This window comes from Lathyrus oleraceus, chromosome 5 (assembly GCF_024323335.1).
Source record: "Lathyrus oleraceus cultivar Zhongwan6 chromosome 5, CAAS_Psat_ZW6_1.0, whole genome shotgun sequence".
Lineage (NCBI taxonomy): Eukaryota > Viridiplantae > Streptophyta > Magnoliopsida > Fabales > Fabaceae > Lathyrus > Lathyrus oleraceus.
In genome coordinates this window covers 235218098-235244969 of record NC_066583.1, presented here as the reverse complement: position 1 = coordinate 235244969, position 26872 = coordinate 235218098, and the positions used below count along the sequence as shown (strand labels likewise).

The window sequence follows — 26872 nt, the reverse complement described above, 5'->3', positions numbered from 1 at the left end:
TACAACCGTTGCTTTCAATGACCAATCGATGACCCTATGATGACCCTTTTACATCCAAAGGATAAAACCACTTATTTCTCAATAATAAGGACGGTTTTACCCTCACAAGGATAGGAAATGCCCATCAAGACCTTGGGTAGGTATAACTCTTAATTGCTTACTCACAAATCGAAATACTTCTCACACCTCACACCTTTTCAAAACATCTTTTAGAAAATCACCACTTGGTATACATTCATGCTAGAATCATTACCGAGTTATATTTTTCTAAACAACTTTCAAAACTAAACGAGATAACCACTTTGTATACATTCATACAAGAATCATTACAAAGTTAAATTCTCTTTTCAAAACACTTTCTAAACAATGCACAACCACTTTTTCCAGACAAACATAAGTGATCAAGCAATTAAGAGCCCATGGATAACCATGGATACAAAGGGTGCTAACACCTTCCCTTTGTATAATGTACCTCCCGAACCTAAAATCTAATTAAGGTCTTTCCTGTTCTTTTCCACCTTTCCTTATTGGATAAAAGAAAAGTCGGTGGCGACTCTTGCTATCCGCGACATTTGCTTTCCAAAGCAAAAACACAAAAAGTCAGTTCACCGTATGACATTAGCAGTGCCCTTTTACACTACAATACACCCCATTGAGTTCTTATTATTTTTTAAATTGAATTTCTTGTTGCATCTTTTATTAATATTTCTTTGATAATATATTAACTGCATTGTTATCTTTTTTTGCTTTTAACTATTTTGCTCTTATCACAATAAACAATATTGAATAATCAATACTCCATCATTTTTTTAATATATAAAAATCAAAAGCTTTAAATTTAATCAATTTTTAATCGACTTTAAATCTTTTCCTTAATAAAATTCAGATGAAAAGGGAATGGGTGGATGCACGTCTACTTACTCCCTAAATAAACGAATGGTAGGTGTACACCTCATTGCTCAGAATATTCGTCTTTCGTCTAAAATACATTAAGTAAAACTTGTATGAAAAGGGAAGAGGGGGCGCACATCCTTTTGTTCCTCGAAGAAACGGGTGGTTGGTGTACGCCTCATTGCTCAAATATTCGTCTTCCACCAATAAATTTCAAAGTTCAAACTTGGACGAAAAGGGAATGAGTAGAAGCACACCCACTTGCTCCTCAAATAAACGAGTCATTGGCGTACGCTTCATTGCTCGAATATTCGTTGTCCACCTAAAAACAACTTTAACCAATCAAACCTTTTTTCTGCCTCAGAGCGACAATTGTTTTCATAAACGAGCGGTGTTTTATCCATTACGATGTGAAGCACAAACTAACGCTTCATTCCTCCCATGCGCGAGTAGAAAACAACATTTTTCGCTCGAATACGATCAAAGCATGATCCATTTCGATGAAAAGCACAAACAACATTCACTTCTCTCATGCGCGGATAACAAACAATGTTTTACCGCTCGAAATCTGCCTAAACAACTTTCGCTAAAAATTGACCAACTAACAAATATTTATTACCCAGAACTACGAAGCTTTGAGTTCTCCATCGTACCTGGGAATACGTAGGAGCGAGATTCAACGTCTTGTCAAACACCCTAATAAAAAATTTATTGTTAGTCCTTTTCCTTTCCTTTCATACTTTCAATAATTAGAAGAAATTAGAAAATACATTACACTAACACTCTCATTCGTAAAGCTAGCTAAACGATTCTTGTTGAGTATAATGGATGCTGCAAGGTGTTAATACCTTCCTTGCGCATAACCGACTTCCGAACCTGAATTTGATTGTGATGACCATATTTTTATTCTCTAAAGGTTTTATCAACGTTTTCCCTTTCAAAATAAACTCCAGCGGCGACTTCATTGTTCATTTGAGCGTTCATCCGCTCGGGTATTTTTCGCGTTGTGACATTGAGTAGTAGTGATGTGTTGCTAGATATCGCTCATTTATTATATTAAATGTGTGATTTGATATAATTGCCAACGACGCGAGATCCTACAGGGTCACATTCATAAGGACATATTGAGGGGAGAAAATAAATAAGAGACGCTTATTCAATTGTGTGGTCTTACAATACACTAATGTTAATTAGAGAAACATGATATATCGTAAGATACGATGTATTTAAGTGCAATATGGAACACCATAAGGTACAGTATACTTAAGTGAAATAAGGAACACTATAAGATATAATGTACTTACGTAAAATACATAACACCATAAGATATGATGCACTTAAGTGATATGCAGTACATCGTAAGGTACGATGTGCTTAGTGGACTTGTTTAGCTTGCAGCTCACACAAACGGTTCTATAAATAGAACTCTTGTGCTTAAATATCTGATGCTTGACTAAATTCAGTTTCTAACATCCTAATCATATTTTCTCTCTCAAAGTCTTCATTCATAGCATCTGGCACTGAGATTGAAGACACTCTATTCATGTGAATTGGGTAGAGGCATTGTTCTTCGTTCAACGTTAGTGATCATTCTCTGAATTCTACATCAATTGTTAATATCCCCAAGAGATAAACGTTCTATAATTAATCATGTTCATCCGTAAGAATCAACTTAAAAGACATTTCTGTTTTGTATTGTATTTTATATTGTGATTTCCCTTCACACTTATCCAAAGGAACACTTTGAATTTTTTTCAAATAAACCAAGGAGATGTGCCATAAAGATAGTTCATCACTTTGATGTTAGGTAAAATAAGTTGATTATCTTATAATCGGTTGTCTGTCTTCTTCTGTCAGGTTAAGAAGAGCCCTTTGTTTCTGCTTCTGAGAGATTTGTCTTGGTATCAAAGAGGCGAGGTAATGTGTTGTGTTGTGTTGTCTTCTTCATCAATATTGCATATTCTTGGTGGGTAATTGTGATACGGTGAACTGACTTTGTGTTTTTGCTTTGAAAAGCAATGTTGCGGATAGCAAGAGTCGCCACCGACTTTTCTTTTATCCAATAAGGAAAGGCGGAAAAGAACAAGAAAGACCTTGATTAGATTTTCAGTTCGGGAGGTACATTATACAAAGGGAATGTGTTATCACCCTTTGTATCCATGGTTATCCATGGGCTCTTAATTGCTTAACTCACTTATGTTTTCCTTGTTTGAGAAAGTGTTTGAGAAATGTGGTGTGTTTAGAAAATATTTTGAAAGGAGAGTTTAACTTTGTAATGATTCTTATACGAATGTATACAAAGTGTTTATCTCGTTTGATTTTGAAAGATGTTTAGAAAAATATAACTCGGCGATGATTCTGGTGCGAATGTATACCAAGTGGTGATTTTCTAAAAGATGTTTTGAAAAGTGTGAGGTGTGAAAAGTATTTTAAGCTGTGAGCAAGCATTTAAGAGTTATACCTAACCAAGGTCTTTATAGGTATTTCCTATCCTTAGGAGGGTAAAACTATCCTTACTATTGAGAAGTAAGTAGTATTATCCTTTGGATGTAAAGGGACATCGTGGGGTCGTCGATTGGTCATTGAAGGCAACATTTGTAAGGATACCTTAGCATTCGAAGGGACGATCATCATTTAATCGTAGGCTACAACGAAGGGTCATCGAGGGACAAAGTCATATATTCGAAGGCAACGTTCGAGGGACAATGTCATATATTCGAAGGCAACGTTCGAGGGACTATGATTTATCTTGTAGGGACATTGACCTTTTGATCGAAGGGACTATGACTTATCTGTTTAGGGATGATGATGATTTAATCGAAAGGGTCTTTGCTAGGGGTATCCCCACATTCGCGGGACATGACCGTAATATCGTAAGGCAACAAAGAGAGGGTTACCCTAGAGGTGCAAGTGTGGAAATGATTGGATTCAGATATATTATCTTGGATTAATTTATCTAAGTTCGATTATTTATCTTTCCATGCAATCCTATTAGCATACATCTAGACAGTTATATTCACAGTATGGAAAAATTAAAGTGCGAAAAAATAAGACTACGCTATTACATGGCTTCGGGATGGGGGTACATAATTTAAAAGGGGATATAACCATACTAGTTTAAATTACCTCTACGTTGCAGTGAGGGGGGAGCTACCAACGAGCCATATTGGTCCATTCATTATTTATTCGCCTTCATTAAAATATATATTAATTCTTCATGGATTTTTCCATTTTGACACAACACCACCATGCATGTTACAACTTTCTCTCTTACGGCAAGCTACTTTATTTTTTTCTCATGCTGTTTCTTTCATGTGAATACAACAAACCTGTAACTTCATCTTATATCAAACCACACACATAAAATAAGATCATATGTAATCATCATGCAATAATAAAAATAGCCATGCACAAATCAAGAAACTTATATTATTTTACTCATGTATTAGTTCTCTTTACTGCAAGTGATAATGATAAAACAAACCTTACACATACATGTTAAAGACAACCAAGGATTTATATTATCACCATTATATCATCATCATCATTATTATGTAATAACAACATGTGAAATAAACATAATCATGCTAGAAACAACACTCATATAATAATAATTAAATGACAGATATAATTCTTTAATCATGCAAACAGAATTTCTCCAACATGCTATGACATATCAAGAACAGATGCATACTTGAATAAAGCAATATCAACATCCACCAAGCCATGAATACATCATCTCAATATATATATTAAATCAATATTATTCATGCATGAATTAAGGAGTATTGCAAGGTAATCATGATTCTTCTAGCTTGCTCACTGTATGTGTGTCGTTCTTCTTCAGGCTATGAGTGCTTTATGGTTGCTTCTCTTTTCCCTGCCCATGAATCTTCTTGCTTCCGCCTTGCCTTGTGTATCTTCTTCCGTCGTATCTCTCCTCTTTTTCGTCCTCCCTCTCTCGCTGCAGCCATATGAAGTATTTATAATGGTGTGGATTAGGGTTTAACCTTGCTAAATATTTGGATCCCTTCCTATACTTTAGGGTTTAACCTTGCTAAATATTTGGATCCCTTCCTATACTGTAGGAGAGTTAGGGTTTAACCTTGCTAAATATTTATTAAATACAAATAATGAATAATTCAAATGACTTTTAACAAATAAAAATTAATTTAAATTTTAGTTACATAATTGAATTAAAATTTAAACCTATTTCTATTTTTACTTTCATCATTTAAAAAAAATCAAAATTATTCTTACTTATATCAACCAAAATTATTTTATAATTTATGGGCTTTAAAAAAATGTTACTCTTATAAATAAATTTTATTAAGTAAAAAACGTGAATTACTAAATAAATACTATTATAAATAATGAATAAATGGAACATGAGTCACTAAATTATAAAAAAATAGTTATTATAATTTAATGAGCTTTAACAAATAAAATTAATTTAAAATTTTAATTATACAATTAAAATTCAAATCTATTTTTATTTATCATTAAATTAGAACTATTTTATTTATATATATATAATTTATTTATATCATACAGATAACCAAAATCATTATTATTTTTTATATCTGTATCACATAATAAATAAATTAAAATTTATAATTTATATGAGAATGTATGCTAATGAATGAATGCAAATGTGAAATGAATGTCATGCATGAATCAATTTATCATAAAAATTAACAGGCAAATTTTGGGGTATGACAGCTGCCCCTGTTCAATATTCTTAAACCGAGAGAATTAGAATGGTATGTACGCCATTCGTGATCTGTGGAGGTGGAAGATTATTGAACACTTAGAATGCCCCAAAAATTTGCACTTGTTAATTAAAAGATAGTCTTGATGGAGATGGGCTTAAAGATGCCATCCAGAAAGTTTGATGATGAGAGCTTCAGAGTGCGTCGTACATTAGACCATATCTGAAGACATGGGTGTCACACTGGGTCGTACGCTAGACCGTATCTGAGTAGTAGAATGAGCCATCCGTTAGGCTGTATCTGGCGATAAAAAGTAGTCGTACGCTAGACTACATTTCAGAATGTACCGTACGCTAGGTAGTATCTGATGAGAAGAGTCAGACTGGGTCGTACACTAGACCGTATCTGAGTTGCAGAATGAGTCGTCCATTAGGCTGTATCTGAGGATAAAAGATCGGAATGGATCATACGCTAGATCGTATCTGAGTTGCAGAATGAGCCGTCCATTAGGTTGTATCTGAGGATAAAAGATCAGAATGGATCATACGCTAGATCGTATCTGAGTAGCAGAATGAGTCGTCCATTAGGTTGTATCTGATGATAAAAGGGGTAGTCATATGCTAGACTACATTTCAGAATGTACGGTACGCTAGGTAGTATCTGAGGGGATGAATATCCAAATGGGTCCTACGCTAGACCGTATTGGAACAGTTGAAGGAACCATACGTTAGGCTGAATCAGAATGAGCTGTACGTTAGGTTATATCTTATAATATTTGTATATGTTGTATTTGCAATAAATGTATGGGATGGGCTTAAAGATGCCATCATTAGGAGGATATCAGAATGCTTGTCAGAATGAATATTCATATGGATTATATCTGAAAGATGTATCTGAATCTTGAATGTAATCGATAAAGATATCTGTCTGAATGAATTTTTATTTTGATTGTATCAGGAGGATAATTAACTTGGAAAATAAAGAGTTAGCCTTATGCCATGTCATGATGCATGAGATGTTTTATGCTCTTGAAAATAAATGCGAACATTGCATGCATGTATATGCTGTGAAATGATGCATGAATGAATTATGCGTCTGAAATTTTTTGCCATGGGAAAATAAATCCCGATATTCTGGTTGGAGATATTTGTATTGATGACCCTTTCTTAGCTGGGGATATTTGATTTCTGTCTGATGGTAGAAATATTCAACAGAACCTGACTGGGGATAAAAGAGATGATCAGTCTGTCTAGTAGTGCCGATTTCTTCTGGGAATAACTGGTTTTTCTAGGGAATAGGATTTGCAACCGGATTTGTTAGAACGCATGGTTAAACCTTATCCTTGATCCTAAAGTCTTTTAGTAATTGCTATTTCTATTTTATGCATGTATTTTCGGTAAACATCAATCATATTCAAATACATATATTAATTTGAATTAAATCAATGGACGTTTATGCAAACAAAACGGAGAAAGTAAAACAAAAGTATCTTTTTGGAAATAAAATTATATTGATTTTGAAAGAGGGCCTATAAACAAGCAATTTTAATACAAGGAGACAGAAATCCTAGTAAGAGGAAATTGTCAAGAAAGCAAAGAAAAAACAGCTATGAAAAAAAGTCCTATTGATTTTAATTCTACTACTGCTATTATGTCTTCAAGCATATCATCTCTTGTTGTCGGATAGAAGTGATTGGCTTGTTCAGTCTCTTTGACTTTGGTGAAGCTGACCGAGAACGGGACATAGTCATACGCTTTAATCCCTAATTTTTGCCTGGACCGCCTTTTCAGGTTTTCAGCCCACCAGGATACCCTTTTTTGCCCAAGTCGCCTTTTCAGGTTTTCGACTTGCCGGGTGTACATTTTTATATGTTTATCCCTAATTTTTGCCCGAACCCTTTTGGTTCGCCGGGATGCCCTTACTTTTGCCTAGATATGTCGACCTAGTGGGTCTCTTTTATGCGTAGTATTTTTTAACTATGCCCGCGTTCACGGGATGCGGGAAATCTTCGCCATCCATTGTAGCAAGCATCATGGCTCCACCAGAGAATACCTTCTTAACTACAAATGGCCCTTCGTATGTGGGAGTCCATTTGCCTCTAGGATCACCTTGTGGTAGAATGATACGCTTTATCACCAAGTCGCCAATTTGATACACCTGTCTCTTGACTTTTTTATTAAATGCCTGGGTCATGCGCTTCTGATATATCTGCCCATGACAAACAGCCGCAAGTCTCTTTTCATCAATCAAATTTATCTGATCGAGTCGAGTCTGAATCCATTCATCTTCATCTAAGCCTGCATCTTTCATAATTCTTAGAGAGGGAATCTGGACTTCCACTGGTAAAACGACTTCCATTCCGTAGACTAAAGAGAAAGGAGTTGCCCCTGTCGAAGTGCGTACTGGAGTGTGATAACCATGAAGAGCAAATGGTAACATCTCATGCCAGTCTTTGTATGTTACTGTCATCTTTTGTATAATCTTCCTAATATTCTTATTAGCAGCTTCTACGGCGCCATTCATCTTTGGCCGGTATGGAAAAGAGTTATGGTGTTTTATTTTGAACTGCGTGCAGAGTTCAGTAATCATCTTGTTGTTCAAATTAGTACCATTATCAGTTATAACTCTTTCAGGGATGCCATACCGACAAATAAGACTATTCTTGATGAACCGTGCCACCACATTCTTGGTGTTAGAAGCAAATAAGGTTGCCTCTACCCACTTCGTAAAGTAATCAATAGCAACAAGAATGAAACGATGTCCATTAGAAGCAGTAGGTTTAATCTCTCCAATCATATCAATGCCCCACATTGCAAAGGGCCAAGGGGCTGTCAACACGTTCAATGGAGCAGGAGGTACATGTACTTTGTCCGCATAGATCTGGCACTTGTGACAAGTTCTAGAGTGATGGTGGCAATCAGCTTCCATGGTAGACCAATAATACCCTGATCTCAGAATCTTCTTGGCCATCGTATGTCCACTAAAATGAGTCCCCAAAATACCGTCATGCATGTCTTCCATAATCTTTTCTGCTTCCTTTTTATCCACACAGCGAAGCAAAGTCGAATCATGATTACGTTTGTATAATACTCCATTACTCAAAAAGAATTTAGCGGAGAACTTCCTCAGAAATTTTTTGTCATTGATGGATGCCCCTTTAGGGTATTCCTGAGTTTCTAAATATCTTTTTACTTCGTGGAACCAAGGTTTCTCTTCTACTTCATCAGTATTAAGTTCATAACAATATGCTGGTTCATCTAATCGTTCAATGGTGATCATGGGAGCTTCATTGTCCCATTTGACTCTGAACATAGATGACATGGTAGCCAATGCGTCTGCCAACTGATTCTCTTCTCGTGGAATATGTTCGAATGTAATCTCTTCAAAGTATGAGATTAATGTCAACACCCACTCTCGATAAGGGATGAGATTCAGATGTTTAGTGTCCCATTCTCCTTTGATCTGATTGATTACTAAGGCTGAGTCTTCGTACACACTCAAAAACTTAATTCTCAGGTCTATAGCAGTCAAATGGGAGATAAATCGGGCAATGTAATTCATGCGTCCCAAGAAACCTCTGACTTCTTTATCTGTACGGGGAACTGGCATTTCTTGAATAGCTCTCACCTTAGCTGGGTCAACCTCAATTCCTTTACCACTGACAATAAAGCCCAAGAGTTTACCGGATCTTACTCCAAAGGTGCATTTGTTCGGGTTCAGTCTCAACTTGTATTTCTTCAACCTCTCAAACAGTTTGTATAAATGATCGAGATGTTCTTCTTCAGTATGAGATCTGGCTATCATGTCATCCACATATACCTCTATTTCATGATGGATCATATCATGGAACAAAACCACCATAGCACGCTGGTATGTTGCCCCTGCATTCTTTAAACCGAATGGCATTACTTTGTAACAGAAAGTGCCTCATTGCGTCACAAACGTAGTTTTCTCCATGTCTTCAGGTGCCATCTTAATCTGGTTATAACCTGAGAATCCATCCATGAATGAGAATACCTTGTGTTGAGCGGTGTTATCTACCAGAACATCCATGTGCGGAAGTGGAAAGTCATCTTTGGGACTTGCTTTATTCAAATCTCTGTAATCTACACACATTCGCACCTTACCATCCTTCTTTGGCACTGGTACCACATTAGCAACCCATTGAGGATAAGAAGTAACAGCTAGAAAACTTGCATTAAATTGTTTCATAACCTCGACTTTGATTTTCTCAGACATTTCAGGACGCATGCGACGAACCTTTTGCTTAACAGGATGACAATCTTCCTTCATCGGAAAACGATGTACTACTATATCAGTATCCAGTCCTGGCATGTCTTCATAAGACCAAGCAAAAATCTCTACATAGTCATGTAACATCTGAATCAATCTTTCTTTGACACTGTTTTCCAAGCCTGCTCCTATTTTGACTTCTTTCTTGTCTACTTCAGTACCCAGATTTACAATTTCAATTGATTTCTCATGCGGCTGTATAGTCTTTTCTTCTTGCAGTAACAGTCTGGCAAGCTCTCCAGGCACTTCGCAATCTTCCTCACTTCCATCCTCGGCTTGGTAGATCGGATTTTTAAAGCCATAATTAACAGTAGCAGAATTATTATCAACAGGATCCAGAGTGGATATGGATCTGCAATTTGTTACGTGAGTGTGTGTAAGAAAACATAGCTTATTTGAAAGATGACAGGAAAGATAAAGAGCGCAATATTTGAATGTAAAAAGTCCATTGATTTATTGAATGTGAATATGCTTATGAAAATGACAAAACCCTTAACAAATTAGCTATTGTGCCCCGGGCATAGACACAATGCTTTAAGAAGTTCAATTGTTCATAATAAAAATTACAAAATTTGAAACACTAAAATAAGCAATAACAATTACTCCTGACTAAAGGAAATCGGGATAGTGTCTTCAGCCTTCCAATTATTGAGTCTGTCACCAATTGTTGGGAAAATCCAGCTATCCAAGTCGCAATCGCTATCAGCATCTTCTACAACATTAATCTGATCTTTGACTATCTTTTCAGAGCTAAACTCCAGGCCAAACTTATCAGACTTGTACGGTACCTCGATCAGTTGACCCCAGCCAGTACGACCACCATCTTCAACCACGGCTTGAGCATATTCCAGAGAAATCATAGTAGGAGGAACACGAATAACCTTGGGCACACGGGAAGTTGGCTTAAGGACAGGACCGGTCGGAGGAACTACTTCAAATGACTGAGAAGGAGTCTCAAAGAATTCACCATCCATCTCGACGTATCTGAAGGTATGCACACTACTGACAATATACTCTTCTTCTCCACACATAGTGACAATCTTGCCCTCTATTGGATACCTCAGCTTTTGATGGAGAGACGAAGCTACAACACTTGCCCCATGGATCCAAGGGCGTCCCAGCAAGCATGAATAGGCAGGACGAATGTTCATTACGTAACAGGTAGTGTTGAAGACTTGAGGTCCTATCTTGATAGGGAGAACCACTTCACCATGGACAACACTCTTCGCACCATTGTAAGCACGCACCACAACGTCACTAGGTTTCAGTTTAATGCTTTTACAGACAAGCTTATCGAGCACAGCTTTCGGTAGCACATTCAAAGAAGAGCCATTGTCGATCAACACATGAGACAAGGTGATCCCCTTACACTCAATGGAGATATGTAGAGCTTTATTGTGATTCTTTCCTGTTGGTGTCAGGTCAGCATCAGAAAAGCCTATGCCATTATCAACAGCCAAGTTAGCAACATAATTTTCTAACTGATCGACAGATGTCTCCTGAGGTACATGAGCGGTCTTCAAGAATTTTATCAACGCATTGGCATGAGATTCAGAAGATAACAACAAGAATAACATCAAAATTTTAGACGGAGTATGCCCCAGTTGTTCTACCACATCAAAATCACTCTTACGGATGATTTTCAGCATTTCTTCCATTTCCTGCTTGGCAACATCTTCGCTAGTAACTTCGACTGGTGTCTTTGACTGAGAAGGATTGATTACTGGTCCCTTTCCTCGAGTTTCAGGGGCGGGAGGTGAGATTTCTGGATAGAAGATCCTTCCACTTCGAGTAATTTTACTAGTCCCAACAATGTCAACGTCATTAGGATTAGCAGAATTATCATCTTGCTTTATGCCGTGGATGTAAACATCACCTCCATAATTCCACGGAATGGCTTTGCTTGAGGAATACGGTACTGGGCCAGGTGCAGTAATAATTAGGGGAGCTACCTTGGGCTCAGCAGTAATCTTCACAGGCACTCTAGTAGCGGTAATCTTCACTGGAACTTTGGACCTAGCAATCACAGATATTTCTTCAATAGGGTTTTCCACCTTAGGAATCTTTTCAAAGAGAATTGTGCGATCATCCATCAGTCGTTGAATATCATTCCTCAACTTCAAGCAATCATTGGGTCGGAGTATACAGAGATCGCAATTTTCAGCACAACCTGGAAATAAACCAACTTGCAATAAATTCTTCTTGATGATCAGGAGAGGAGATGCTAAGTCAGCTACATTAGTAATGTGAGAATTGTCATCCACAGCATTAACAGTCTTGTCATGATTAGGCATAGGAGCAGTGATGACATTAGGAGTCTCTGGAGGATCAAATTCAATTTCTCCAGCGTCGATCATATCCTGAATCTTATTCTTCAACAACCAACAATCGTTTGTATCATGCCCGGGGCTATCAGAGTGATATGCACACCTGACATTGGGATTATAACGAGGAGAAGTAATGTTGGGATTTGCAGGAGGATCTCTGAGGGTAATTAAATTTTCTTTTAGCATACCCTGCAGTGCTTGTGCTAAAGTCATATTGATCTTGGTAAATTGCCTTTTATGCTTGTCTTGTCTGTGTTGGAAGTTTTGAGATGGCGGTGCTGCAATCATAACTGCTCCAACAGTATGGTCACGATTTTTCTTGTTATGACCCCTTTGACCGTACACAACATTTGATTCATTCTTCCCCTGATAGGACTTTTTGGTGCTTGCAGAGGTAGCCGCCTGTATCTTTCCACTTCGAATGCCGCTTTCAACACGTTCACCCGTCAATATAAGTTCAGTGAAACCCGATGAGGAACTTCCCAATAGATGACTGTAGAATGGGCCAGTCAGTGTACCCATGAACATGTCCACTAATTCTCGATCAGTCATAGGGGGTTTGACTCTGCCAGCCAAGTCTCTCCATTTTTGAGCATATTCTTTGAAGCTTTCTTTAGAGCCCATAGTCATATTCTGCAGCTGTAGCCAAGTAGGCACTAATTCAGAATTATACTGGTAGTGCTTGTAGAAAGATGTCGCTAAATCAGTCCAGGTGCGGATGTTAGAGCTCTCGAGCTGATAATACCACTCTAACTGTGTGCCAGACAGACTCTCTTGGAAGAAATGGATCCATAGCTTCCTATCAGTGGTATACGACTGGATCTTTCTCACATAAGCTCTCAGATGCATCTGAGGACAAGACGCGCCATCATACTTAGTGAAAGCGGGGACCTTGAATTTGCGAGGAATGACCACATCAGAGACCAGGCCTAAGCTTTCGAAATCCAGACCGGGCGCCTTCTGACCCTCCATAGCTAGCATACGTTCTTCCAGCAACTTATACTTATCATCTTTCGGAGAGTACTGTTCATTTTCATAATTTTCATAGTCGTCCTCAGGGTTGAAGGGATCAACATTCTCATCTTCCGAATCATTTTCTGTCTCATCTTCTTTATCCTTCGGAATTCCAATCTTGACTCCTGGAGCCTGTCCTTTAAGCCTTCTTCCCGGGTTAATGTAACTCACAGATTTCTTGTCTTTCTTCTTCTCGAGCAATAGAGTCTTCAGTTCCTCCTGCCCCTTGGATAAGTTCAAGATCATCTCCTGGAATTGAGCATTCTGAGCCTGGAGATCCTTGACAGTTTGTTCGAGGGCCATTTTTCTGTTTGAGAGGAAGACCGTGAGAACATTGATCCTTTAGATTACCTGTTATGCAATGTTATGTTATGCTATGCAATGTATGAAATGTTTTCAAGGACTTTTGGAATTTAACTTTGCGTAAACCACCAAAAAGGGGAACTTCTATTAATAATTTCTTTAATCAATGTTCATTACAAGAAAAAAATGAAAGCTCAAGTCTCCCAGGGACGGCTTATTTTTGGGCGGAGATATGCATTGAGACTTCGTTCCTCATTAAGCTGGCTGGTAAGCTCTAATACTTTCTTCCTTTCAGCACAGAATTGAGCTTCAAAAGTATCCCTTTCCTCTCTCAAGTGGATCCAAGATTTATTCAATTCTTCAACATTGGTAGGCATATCTGGATAAGGAATGATCTGAGGGGTACCTCCTTCAACTTTTGGTTCAACAATCAGAGGTCCGATTGCAAGATATGGCATGATAAGCTCATGAGCTCTGGCGCGTACCCATCTGAGATAAGGTTCCATAGGAATAGAGTTTTTTATCCTAAAGTACTTATTTTCACCATGCCCCAAGCTCGTACAAACCTTTGACGGAGACCTTGAGAATCATTGTCATAGTCAAACACAGTGCCTTGGATAATTATTTCATGTGGACCATCTCTTCGAGCATAACCAAACTGACATAGGGCTAAAGCAGGATTATAAGTAATACCTCCTCTTATCCCCAGGAGTGGTACGTTAGAGAATTCTCCACAACGGTCAATGATGATAACGTTTTCTTTGGGTTGAGGACACCAATGGATGTCTGAATGGGAGAGCGACATTATCCTTTGAGACCATTTCAAATTCTCGGGCCTTATTTATCAGAAATTTGGCAAGTAAACCCTTAACTTCACTTCTTGTTACCCAATTAGTTTCAATGTCGGACTTTGTCATGTGTAAAGTCGCGGCAACCTTTTCAGACCTCGGAATCTTTTCTAAACCATTGAAAGGTGTTTGATCAAGGATAGGTATCCCAAGCAACCTGGAAAATTCTTCTAATGTGGGTACCAACTGATAATCTGGGAAGGTGAAGCAATGATGTTTAGGATCGAAGAACTGGAATAGAACTCTCATCATATCTTCCTTGAAACCGGTGGTAACTAAATTGAGGAGATAACCATGTTTCTTGATGAACTGAGCATGATCGGGAAGTTCCGACACTAAATCCTTGAGTTGAGGAGAGGTCGCTACAAAATTGATCCGGATGGTCTTCCTGGAAGCCATATCCCTACAAAACAGAGCAAAGTTAAATCCCTAAGTCCTCGAAATGGTTAGTACAATGCCATGATGTCATGATGTTATGATGTTATGATGTCAAGTAAGTAACAAGCACAAACAAGTCACACCACAATCATTCCTAGATTTTAAGGCTTGCATGAGTTCCATAGGTAAGTACCCTCCCCACTGAAGTTTGGTTGGTTCAACCTGTCCTAGAATAGTAACCGGGTTCTAGAAGGATCTCAAATCATTGACCTTTCCTTAAGTCCACTTCAGTGCAACACCAAGCGGTTGACCAAAATTTCCCTAAAGTCCAATCTCAAAGAGTGTAGTATCGAGTATCAACCAACCCTAGTCGGAACCGAAGTCAGTTATCTCACTACTTTCTAATGGCTAGGATGAGTCAATTAGGGTTCTAAAGGTCTGGTTAATGCTTTGATGACACCACGCAGACGCCAAATTTTTCCTCAAGTAAACATGAGGAACATCAGGACATCCAAAGTGTCACATTAACCGTAGCCATCATTTTAACCATTCCAGTATACGCCGGACAGTCGCGATGATCTCTTGCTACTTACCTAAGGTACACTAGATCCGGGTGTAGGATCTTTAACTCAAGCATAGAATACCCAAACAATCCCTTAAAAGTAAATCAGACAAAGAAACAATTCGAAAACATAAGTGATCTTATCTTTAAGGTAACCTCTCTTTTTAAGATTCCCCAGCAGAGTCGCCAGTTCTGTGATACGGTGAACTGACTTTGTGTTTTTGCTTTGAAAAGCAATGTTGCGGATAGCAAGAGTCGCCACCAACTTTTCTTTTATCCAATAAGGAAAGGCGGAAAAGAACAGGAAAGACCTTGATTAGATTTTGAGTTCGGGAGGTACATTATACAAAGGAAAGGTGTTAGCATCCTTTGTATCCATGGTTATCCATGGGCTCTTAATTGCTTAACTCACTTATGTTTTCCTTGTTTGAGAAAGTGTTTGAGAAATGTGGTGTGTTTAGAAAATATTTTGAAAGGAGAGTTTAACTTTGTAATGATTCTTGTACGAATGTATACAAAGTGTTTATCTCGTTTGATTTTGAAAGATGTTTAGAAAAATATAACTCGGCGATGATTCTGGTGCGAATGTATACTAAGTGGTGATTTTCTAAAAGATGTTTTGAAAAGTGTGAGGTGTGAAAAGTATTTTAAGCTGTGAGCAAGCATTTAAGAGTTATACCTAACTAAGGTCTTTATAGGTATTTCCTATCCTTAGGAGGGTAAAACTGTCCTTACTATTGAGAAGTCAGTAGTCTTATCCTTTGGATGTAAAGGGACATCGTGGGGTCGTCGATTGGTCATTGAAGGCAACATTTGTAAGGATACCTTAGCATTCGAAGGGACGATCATCATTTAATCGTAGGCTACAAGGTCATATATTCGAAGGCAACGTTCGAGGGACTATGATTTATCTTGTAGGGACATTGACCTTTTGATCGAAGGTAGGCTACAAGGTCATATATTCGAAGGCAACGTTCGAGGGACTATGATTTATCTTGTAGGGACATTGACCTTTTGATCGAAGGGACTATGACTTATCTGTTTAGGGATGATGATGATTTAATCGAAAGGGTCTTTGCTAGGGGTATCCCCACAAAGAGAGGGTGAAAAATAGTGGTGAATTAATTATAGTGGAAAGGGAGTAAACATAGTAAAAACACTGAAAAGCTAAAAAATAGGTCCGGGGGGACCAAACCCAGGACCTCTACGTTGCAGTGAGGGGGGAGCTACCAACGAGCCATATTGGTCCATTTGTTATTTATTCGCCTTCATTAAAATATATATTAATTCTACATGAATTTTTCCATTTTGACACAACACCACCATGCATGTTACAGCTTTCTCTCTTGCAGCAAGCTACTTTATTTTTTTCTCATGCTATTCCTTTCATGTGAATACAACAAACCTGTAATTTCATCTTATATCAAACCACACACATAAAATAAGATCATATGTAATCATCATGCAATAATAAAAATAGCCATGCACAAATCAAGAAGCTTATATTATTTTACTCATGTATTAGTTCTCTTTAGTGCAAGTGATAATGATAAAACAAACCTTACACATACATGTTAAAGACAACCAAGGATTTATATTATCACCATTATATCATCATCATCATTATTATGTAATAACAACATGTGAAATAAACATAATCATGCTAGAAACAACACTCATATAATAATAATTAAATGGCAGATATAATTCTTTAATCATGCAAACAGAATTTCTCCAACATGCTATGACATATCAAGAACAGATGCATACTTGAATAAAGCAATATCAACATCCACCAAACCATGAATACATCATCTCAATATATAATATATATATTATATATATATATATATATATATATTATATATATATATATAATTATATATATATATATTATATATATATTATATATATATTATATATATATATATATATATATATATATATATTAAATCAATATTATTCATGCATGAATTAAGAAGTATTGCAAGGTAATCATGCTGGATGCAAATTCCATAATGAACACTTACTGGGGATTTGATTCTTCTAGCTTGCTCACTGTATGTGTGTCGTTCTTATTCAGGCTATGAGTGCTTTATGGTTGCTTCTCTTTTCCCTGCCCGTGAATCTTCTTGCTTCCGCCTTGCCTTGTGTATCTTCTTCCGCCATATCTCTCCTCTTTTTCGTCCTCCCCCTCTCGCTGCAGCCATATGAAGTATTTAACCTTGCTAAATATTTGGATCTCTTCCTATACTTTAGGAGAGTTAGGGTTTAACCTTGTTAAATATTTATTAAATACAAATAATGAATAATTCAAATGACTTTTAACAAATAAAAATTAATTTAAATTTTAGTTACATATTGAATTAAAATTTAAACCTATTTCTATTTTTACTTTCATCATTTAAAAAAAATCAAAATTATTCTTACTTATATCAACCAAAATTATTTTATAATTTATGGGCTTTTAAAAAAATGTTACTCTTATAAATAAATTTTATTAAGTAAAAAACGTGAATTACTAAATAAATATTATTTATAAATAATGAATAAATGGAACATGAGTCACTAAATTATAAAAAAATAGTTATTATAATTTAATGAGCTTTAACAAATAAAATTAATTTAAAATTTTAATTATACAATTAAAATTCAAATCTATTTTTATTTATCATTAAATTAAAACTATTTTATTTATATATATATATATAATTTATTTATATCATATAGATAACCAAAATCATTATTATTTTTTATATCTGTATCACATAATAAATAAATTAAAATTTATAATTTATATGAGAATGTATGCTAATGAATAAATGCAAATGTGAAATAAATGCCATGCATGAATCAATTTATCATAAAAATTAACAGGCAAATTTTGGGATATGACAATAATCGATATTGTATTTAAGGGGGTTATGATCTTTCGTTAATGGTTTAATTACTACCATTGATATTGTACTTAAGGGGTTTTCATCTTTTGTTAATGGTTTAATTACTACCATTGACGGGCAATGGCGACATGCATACAACATTTACGCTTGTGAATTTATGATTAAATTATTTTTTAAGAAACTTATTTCTATATCATCTATATTGATGTTTTAAAAATCAGATCAGAGATTGAGTTGGTGAAACTTTTGGTTTAAAGTTTAATTAGTTCAACCAATTAAATCTACGGTAGAACCGTTTATTAAATAAATTAATAATATGAAACTAAATTTCGTAGACATATTACACATAATATATTTATAACTTAATAAAAAGTATTTTAAAAATCCATTATAAAATTAATACAACAATTTCGATAGTACATATAATAAAATAATTTAAACTAATTCAAACTAAAACTAAAATAATAGTACATAATAACTAAAATAAAGTTCAAATAATTAAGAATACCTAAATTAAATAAAATAGAAAATTAAAAAAAAAAAAAGCAATACAATATACATAATTAAACATAAAAAAACAAATTCGAGTTGAACTAGACAAACAAGTCATAATTGACAACAACAAACAATATTGATTTGAATGATAATATATATTAGTTGGATGGTGTGATGATTGAAAAAAAAATTATAATAGAGTGATAAAATTTAAAAGTTTATATGGTTGTAAAAAAACACGTATTTTTTTTGTGATTAAGGAATGTATGTTAAGTTTTGATATTTACCTATTAATTTTTTTTTAATTAAAAAAAATGATTAATTTGATGATTCTTTTTGAACCGAACAGTTTTACAAAATCGACTTCAATTTTTTTTTTTCAAATAGTTTTAGACGTTTCAATCCAGATTTTTTAATTTTACTCCAATTTTAATCCACTAGCGATTTTAAAAGGTTCATTCAACCAAATTTATCTTCAGTCACCATTCAACCGATTAAACCGATCGGTTGGATCCAATTTTATTAATCTATAAGACAAACACCTCCTTAAACAACTTTAAATTATGCCTATTACTATCAAAGTATTGACAAAAAAAAGTTATATTAAAATTTATAGTTACAACAATTATTTTCTTGGTAAGTCTATTAAAGATCCATCTTTATTCAGATTTTTTTCAATAATTAAGTACAAGTTATATTATAATTCTATAAAATATAAAAGAAAGTGAATATACAAGCCAATTGAATCTTCATAAACTTTTTTTCATTTTATTTTACAATTACACTAGTTTCAATTTCTTTGAATCTTCATAAACTTGGTTTGTAAGAAGGGTTGTTAATTTCCTAATTATGGTACTATTATTATGATGTTGATTAAAATGAATTAGTTATTTAAGACTTGTTATTTTTCTTCCTTCCCATTCGGACACACCTCTATTTTGTAGCCTCTAATGTAAGACTTTTTCTTCAAACAAACAAAATTTGGTGTCATTCATCACTCTTTCATCGCCAAAATTTTATGTAACAAATCATCAACAGCATTACATCTACCTGTCACATTATTTTTCTATGATATTTACAAATTTTAATCATCTAATTAATCTCTTGATTCATCTTTTCATCGTTTCTATCTTCAATTCCATTTCATTCATCTGTTCAATGATGATGATGATAAACCTTTTGATGAATTGAATCCATTATTAAAGGACCCCTTTAGAAGGGGTATGCTTGATGTCTTTTCATCTTTCATTCAGATCACAATCAGTCTCAAACATGGACCATGATTCAACATTATCACAAAGAATATCAGAAGAACCATTGCCAACAAAAACAGCACAAAGCACAGTTACATGCATTTACCATGCCAGCATTGGAGGCCAATGGAGACATATATCAGTCTTATGGTGCAAAAACCTCATGAACCATACATTAAACCTCAAAATCGACAGCGCGAGAGGCGATCACTTTCTTTACAATTGCAAAATCGATGTTAAGCCGTGGTACTTTTGGAACAAGAAAGGTTATAAGTCGTTGGGCGTCGACGGATATCAAATCGACGTGTATTGGGATCTACGATCGGCTAAATTCTGTGGCAGTTGCCCTGAACCGTATGGCGATTACTATGTTGCTTTAGTTTGCGACGAAGAGGTTGTTTTGTTGTTGGGAGATTACAAGAAAAAGGCTTACAAGAGAATGAAAATGAAGCAGACACTTATTGAGGCTACACTGTTGGTTAAAAGAGAGAATGTTCTTGCAAAGAAAAGTTTTTCGACAAAGGCGAAACTCGATGAGAAGAGAAAAGAGAGTGATATTGTTGTGGAAAGTTCAACAGTTGGCAATAAAGATCCTGAAATGTGGATAAGTATTGATGGCATTGTTTTGGTTCATGTTAAGAATTTGCAGTGGAAGTTTAGAGGGAACCAAACTGTTATGGTTAACAAACAACCTGTGCATGTGTTTTGGGATGTTCATGATTGGTTGTTTAGTGTTTCTGGGTCTGGGCCTGGGCTTTTTATCTTCAAACCTGGGGTCACAGAAGTTGAGAGTGATAAAGAGGAAAGAGGTATTGAAAGTTGTGAGAGTGATGATGGTAGTGCTACTAGTGGTTATTATTCGACTAAAAGTCATACGCCTTTTGAAGCCTGTCTTGTACTTTGTGCCTATAAACTTGAGTAATAAGTTATTAGGCAGAAGAGAGATCGGTTTCATGTTTATAAGATAGCGACAGCCTCCATGATTGCCACGGTGATTTTAAATTGCGATTGTGGTAATGCTGTGAAGTCTTATAATGCGGCAAAATATGGGAAAATGCAGCTGATACGGTCAAGTTTGGGGTTGTAACGTCGTAACAGAGACTTAAAGTTGTGGGCTGCAATTTAAAACCACGGTAGCAACTAGTAGACATTGTATAGTTTTACTTTCTTTTTTGAGTTTAATGGATATGAGCAATATTGGTTTTGAAAGTGAATTGGAAGATCTAGTTGATGTTTGTTTGCATGGTGATTTTATTAGATTTTTTATGGTATTCTATGTTTCATTAAATTTAAGTCTTTGTTTTACTTTTATAAGGCTTAACAAAGACCTGATATGAACATGACAAAACTATAGAATGAATTGGTAACTGAGTCATATTGGTTTTTGCTTGAAAGGATGTGTATGCAACAATACTAGTCAATAGTATCCAATAAAACTTAGCTCTTTTGCCTTGAGGTTGAATCCATCCTTTTTCCTCCATGTTTTCTTAACAAAATCATGATGTCTTAATAGTCTTTCAATTAGCATGCATTTGAGATCCAAATCAAGTTCCTTATCTAAAATCCACATGACATAAAGAATGTAGACAATGGAAATAGATTCCCAGCTATCGATCACTGAAGATAAAGATCTGTGCTCAAAGCATTCAAGTTATGAACCGTTCAATCTGTATCCATCGAGATAACTGAACTGACTATAGTTACAATATATAGGAAATTCCAATCGTAGGAACTTTAAGTCTCTATACTAGTTAATTCAAAAATATGATTTCGCAATGAACAGGGCTAAATAATATAATTTAAATGAAATTCTAAGAGTGTACAACTAGTTATGTCATTAGAAATAGATGAATCTATCTATATGAATTAGTAAGTTGAAAAATGGAGAAGTAGTATCCAGAACACAAAAGGAATAGGATAAAATAAATGTATGAAATAGACTATATCATGGTGTCCAAGGTGGTGGTGGAGGTGGATGTTTCGGCCCAAAGGGTGGAATATATGTAAAAATGCTATTTATGTCAATGCCGCTACCTGCAGTCTTTGTTAAGGAAACTAAAGCAGCTACTAGTCCTGCATTCCCAGCTAAAGTTGGTTCAGTGTAGCTGTAATTCTTTGTTGAATCACGGAACCGGTCGAAACAATCTGGTCCCCCAACCATTGCTCCTGTAATGTTGTTAGGATTTTTGTTAGGGGTGTCGCGCCACTTCCAGCCATCAGTGCATGAGTAAATTTTGTGATTATTTGGAATTGATGCGCCTCTATGATGAACATGTGTTGGAAACTTCTTGCCATATCCCACTATGTAGCTCATGTTCATTGGATTTATACCCATAATGTAATCCATCTGTTTCATTGGAATATTAATAGCGCGTTAGTGTTTTCTGAAAGAAAACTTGGAGAACTTTTGATGATCACTTACAAAATTGTGGCGAAAAATGTCTGAATTTGACTGTTGAAATAATACAACTGACAAAAATATATGAACCAAAACCAGAATGAAGAATATGATAACCTGAGAGGTTGCAAATGACTTGAGATCAGATCTTGGAATGTAATTAGGGCCACAATTCCATCCAGGAACACCTCTGGCTTCCATATAATCAGCAAAAAGAGATGCCATAAAAGCCGCATTGACAACATATTGAAGAGATTGATGTCGTCCATGGTTAAGTTGTATCAAACCCCCTGCAAATTTGACAACCATGGTTTATTTTGCTTTCATCTTATTTCTATGACCTCTCCATAATAACTTATATAAAAACTATTTGACTATACATTAGTACTTATATAATAAGCGCTTAATCAAGTTGTGTATCCAAATAAACCAGTAAAAAATAACATGTTACCTTTAGTCCTTCTAAAGACTTTGTATTGTTGAAGATAAGAGCACATGGTAAGACTAGTAATATTATGGTACATACTCAACATCTCTTCATAAGGGTAACCAGGATTAAGAAACATCCTAAACCTTGTCAGCAACAACATTGCAGCAGGTAACTTATTATCCCAGCTCAAGACACTCAAATCAGGTTTCATATAAAACGCATGCGCTTTCTGCGGTAAATCAGGATCTGTCGCCAATGAAATGTAGCTAGTATTTCCAGTAGCGTAAAACAACCAAGCACCACCCCACATATACTCATCCAAGTAGCCAGATGAGTTATAATAAGGTTCAATGTGAGGTTGTCCACGACTATAGGATGCTCTTTTACCATCATCTCTTGCAAATGAAAACAAAGTTTCAGCTCCTTTGACGAGTTTCTTTGAATAAGCGGATTCGTCTTGGAAAACAATAGATGCTGCTGCTAATGCTGCTGCCATTTCTCCTGCAAGATCAGGTCCTTCAAATACAGTTATAGTCGGTCGCGGATAGTCCATGTTTTCTGGTTTTTGCCAACAGTAATGATCATCCGGTGTCTTAGAACCATTTAGAGATCCACCAACCTAAATATAAAAATCAGATTCAGATATATTTCGCTTACTTAGCTCGCATGGACTAAAATCGGTAACAGAGAAATACCTGAGCTTGAATTTTGTCGATTTTGGTCGCGGAACTGTTGAAGGTTAAGAGTAAATAATCAGTACCCCACTTAATGAGCTCTCTTGCATGATGATACTCGTTAACCGCTACATATTTGTGCTTATATTCAAGCACACTCCAACTCAACATTGTGATAGCAAAGGACATAGGAAAATGAAACTTCACATTGTCACCTGCATCATAATAACCACCAACAAGTCCTTTTTTATCACCCATCTCTTTCCCATCTCGTAACCCCGAGTCTCCTCGCCACGGAACGCCATTGTTCTTCGGCAATTTCCCAGCTACACAAATCAAAGATACATATCATAAAATATTATACTTCAATATATCATGAAATTTTGCTAAATGAATAGATTACATACATTTCTGGGCGTTGAAGAAGAGAAGTGACTTGTGAAGGGCGAGAGTGTAATTATCAGGTGGTATGGGTTTAGAATGATGCTTTGGCAAATAGTTTGTAACAATAATCGGAAGCCCAATTACACAAAACGCGACGAATAAAATACCGGAAATCCATTTCAATGCCTTATGGCTCAACTTCATGCAACCAATATCGACGTACTTGTGCTTCTTCTTATCATTGCCAGGCCTTTCAAGAACCCAACTTTGTAGTGTCTCGTCCAATCCGCCGTGATGATGATGATGATGGCCGTTATCGAGTAATGCCGCCTTGTCCCATTGATCTCCGGTGCGGCTGGTCTCGTAGCCGGATGTTATTTCACTAGGGCTCAATTCACATGATCCTCCCCATAGATTTCTCGTATGCATGATCAATAGTAGAATATAATATTTTTCTCTCTGCCTCAACTGTTACAACAGTTTTTCTTCATTAGATCTAAAAAATATATGAGTTAAGTTAAGAGTTAAGGTTTTAGAAGATGAGAGAAAAGAGAGTGAGGTTTTTTTTTCTTTGGAATTTGTGGAAGAATCTTTGTGTTATGCCTATGAAGAATCGTTTAATTTAATCCATTTTTTTGAGTCAGATAGATCCAACGTACCCGTTCATCATCGCGATTTTTGGAAATTAACGTTTAATATATGTGATTAATAACAGTCAAACGCGTTAACTTTTTATTGGGATAAAAGTTAATTTCAACCAATTGAATTATGAATATATTTGGGTTTCATAAATTTAAATAAAAATAGATTATATACATTGCATATTGTTATCATAATTTTTACGTATTTTATTTAATAAATCCTAAAGATGAAAACTTTCTCTTTTTCGTTACAACGCGTGATATATATGCAATAAAATCCAAAAATAATGAAGTTTGATGAGAAAAAAAGTTTCAGGAAATCTCTTTTTTAGGGTAAGTGAACAAAAAAAATAAGATATGTGTGAGAGTATATGATAAAGGTATGTAACTTTTATTTAATTAAAGTATATTATATATTATTTTAATTTACTCAATATTACCAAAAAGCTATTAAATGTTTTCTCAAGCTACATTTTACCTGGATTAATTAATATTCAAATACATATTTAATTTAATTTAATTTATTTTTTAAAAATTGAATATCCGATAGGCACAAGTGATTGGTCCCTCAAATAATAAAAGATCACAATAGACAACTTATCTCTTGGTTTGATTCAATGTTATTAAGTTTTTTTTGGAAAAGAGATATTTAAAAATATTAGTACTAACTTATTATAGAGAAATGAACCGTCATTACCCATTTTATTTCATTCAATTTAATACTATTTTCTCAAAATTCTACTATTTTTTTCGTATTTTTCTCCACAACTAGATGAAGAAAGTTTATACGATATTCCTTGTTGATATATATTATCCTCGAGCCCGGTTGAGGTGGTGTCCTGTAGTATGAATAATTATAACACTTTTTTTAATTTGTTTTCAATTGGTAGAATTGTGCTACTCAGACGATAATTGTGCTACTCATGCACAGCTCATAAATAAACAGCTCACCTTTAAAATAACAAGCTGGACATCATTTAGCAGGATGCCATTTGTTAAATTGAATATTATATGAAGAAAAAAGTTGAGTAAATACTTTTTATATATATGAAAATAGAAAAAATAAAATAAAATAAAAATCTTTTCAAAAAGAAAACTATATAAAACTATATTAGAGAATTTCAAAATATAAAAGTTGTATAGCAAATCATGTCGAGTTGTTCCTGAGTTTGTTACAACTTAGTGTGTAAGATCCCAATTTTGACCCTAAGATCCCTCATGGTATCTCATCATTTGTATTGGCTTTGGGATCACACATTGGTATCCTCCTTATCCCTCATTTATTGACCTTGTATTTGGAGAGATAATCAAGCACATTTGATTGTATCATACTTTATTTTCTTTTATTTACTAAGCAAAACGCCAAAAATATGTTTCTATATGTCTTTGTTTCTTTTGGAGGTAGTGTGTACGTCCCATAAGACCTCAATTTTGATCCTAAGATCCCTAATGTTATTTCATCATATGCATTGGCATTGAGATCACACTTTGGCATTCTCCTTACCCCTCATTCATTGAGTTTGCATTGGGAGAGATCATCCAGCACTTTAGATTGTATCATACTTTGTTTTTCATTATTTACTAACCAAAATATCAATGTAGGCAACAAGATTGAGTTGCTTTGAGGACAAATCGAAGCAACTCAAATCATGCTCCTCAAATTTCAAATCCATGTATCTTTCAATATACTTGGAATTGGAAGAAATTGAGGCCAGATTCGAGCTCCTGGGTATTTTTTCTTTAAAATAGTGTACTCACTTTTTATTTTAGTGGTGATTGATGATGGACCAGTCCGGTGAGATCCACCGGAGAAGACAACCGGAGTTAGGGCTCCAGTGGTGTGTTGGCAAGGTTCAAACCCTTTGATCTCATAGTCACGTTTTAATTTCAACCCTCCTTTCTGATTACCATTGGTGTGCATGCGCTGATTGAGGTGTTTGGTGCACTCTAGCGCGTGGTCATTAAATCTGCCACCTCAATTAATTAATGAGATCTGATGGCCCTCGTTTTTTTGAATTTCTATTTTATTTCCGATTTTTCATTTAATCCCTTTATTTTATTTTATTCATATTAATTTCATTTTTAATCCAAAAAATATGGGACTTTCACCAAAAATATTTAAATATTTGTCTCTTCCATATTTTGAATTAAAATCATTTTTGAATCAATTTTGATATTTTTCATGAATTAAATGTTTTTGGACTTATTTTTAATTGTTTTAAAATACTTTTGACTTTCCTAAAATCATGAAATTTTTTGTCTAAGGTCCTTTGACCTTGTTTGACCTAGTATAAATCCTTTGGCCATTTATTTGGTATTTTTAAGGGATTTGAGGTTTTGTTCAAATTAAAATGCATTTTAATTCATTT

At 35.2% G+C, this 26872-nt stretch overlaps 2 protein-coding genes across 2 annotated transcripts; one reads left to right on the top strand and one right to left on the bottom strand.

Moving 5' to 3' along the window:
- The first annotated feature begins 19772 nt into the window (after positions 1-19772).
- Positions 19773-21162, top strand: LOC127088004 (uncharacterized). Its single transcript, XM_051028915.1, has one exon. The coding sequence runs from the start codon at positions 19954-19956 to the stop codon at positions 20896-20898; it is 945 nt and encodes a 314-aa protein (XP_050884872.1). The 5' UTR covers positions 19773-19953; the 3' UTR covers positions 20899-21162.
- A 632-nt stretch (positions 21163-21794) lies between these two features.
- LOC127083313 (endoglucanase 7) lies at positions 21795-24518 on the bottom strand. Its single transcript, XM_051023620.1, has 5 exons — positions 23886-24518; positions 23500-23804; positions 22826-23423; positions 22492-22664; positions 21795-22323 (listed from the first exon to the last, which is right to left on the bottom strand). The coding sequence occupies exons 1-5, from the start codon at positions 24289-24291 to the stop codon at positions 21922-21924; spliced, it is 1884 nt and encodes a 627-aa protein (XP_050879577.1). The 5' UTR covers positions 24292-24518; the 3' UTR covers positions 21795-21921.
- Positions 24519-26872: the final 2354 nt, after the last annotated feature.

Coding starts and splice junctions, on each gene's coding strand:
- LOC127088004 (XM_051028915.1), top strand. CDS start 19,954: ATGTCTTTTCATCTTTCATTCAGATCACAATCAGTCTCAAACATGGAC.
- LOC127083313 (XM_051023620.1), bottom strand. CDS start 24,291: ATGCATACGAGAAATCTATGGGGAGGATCATGTGAATTGAGCCCTAGT. Junction 22,665..22,825: donor AGTCTTTAGAAGGACTAAAG/GTAACATGTTAT, acceptor TCAAATTTGCAG/GGGGTTTGATACAACTTAAC. Junction 22,324..22,491: donor AGTCATTTGCAACCTCTCAG/GTTATCATATTC, acceptor CCAATGAAACAG/ATGGATTACATTATGGGTAT.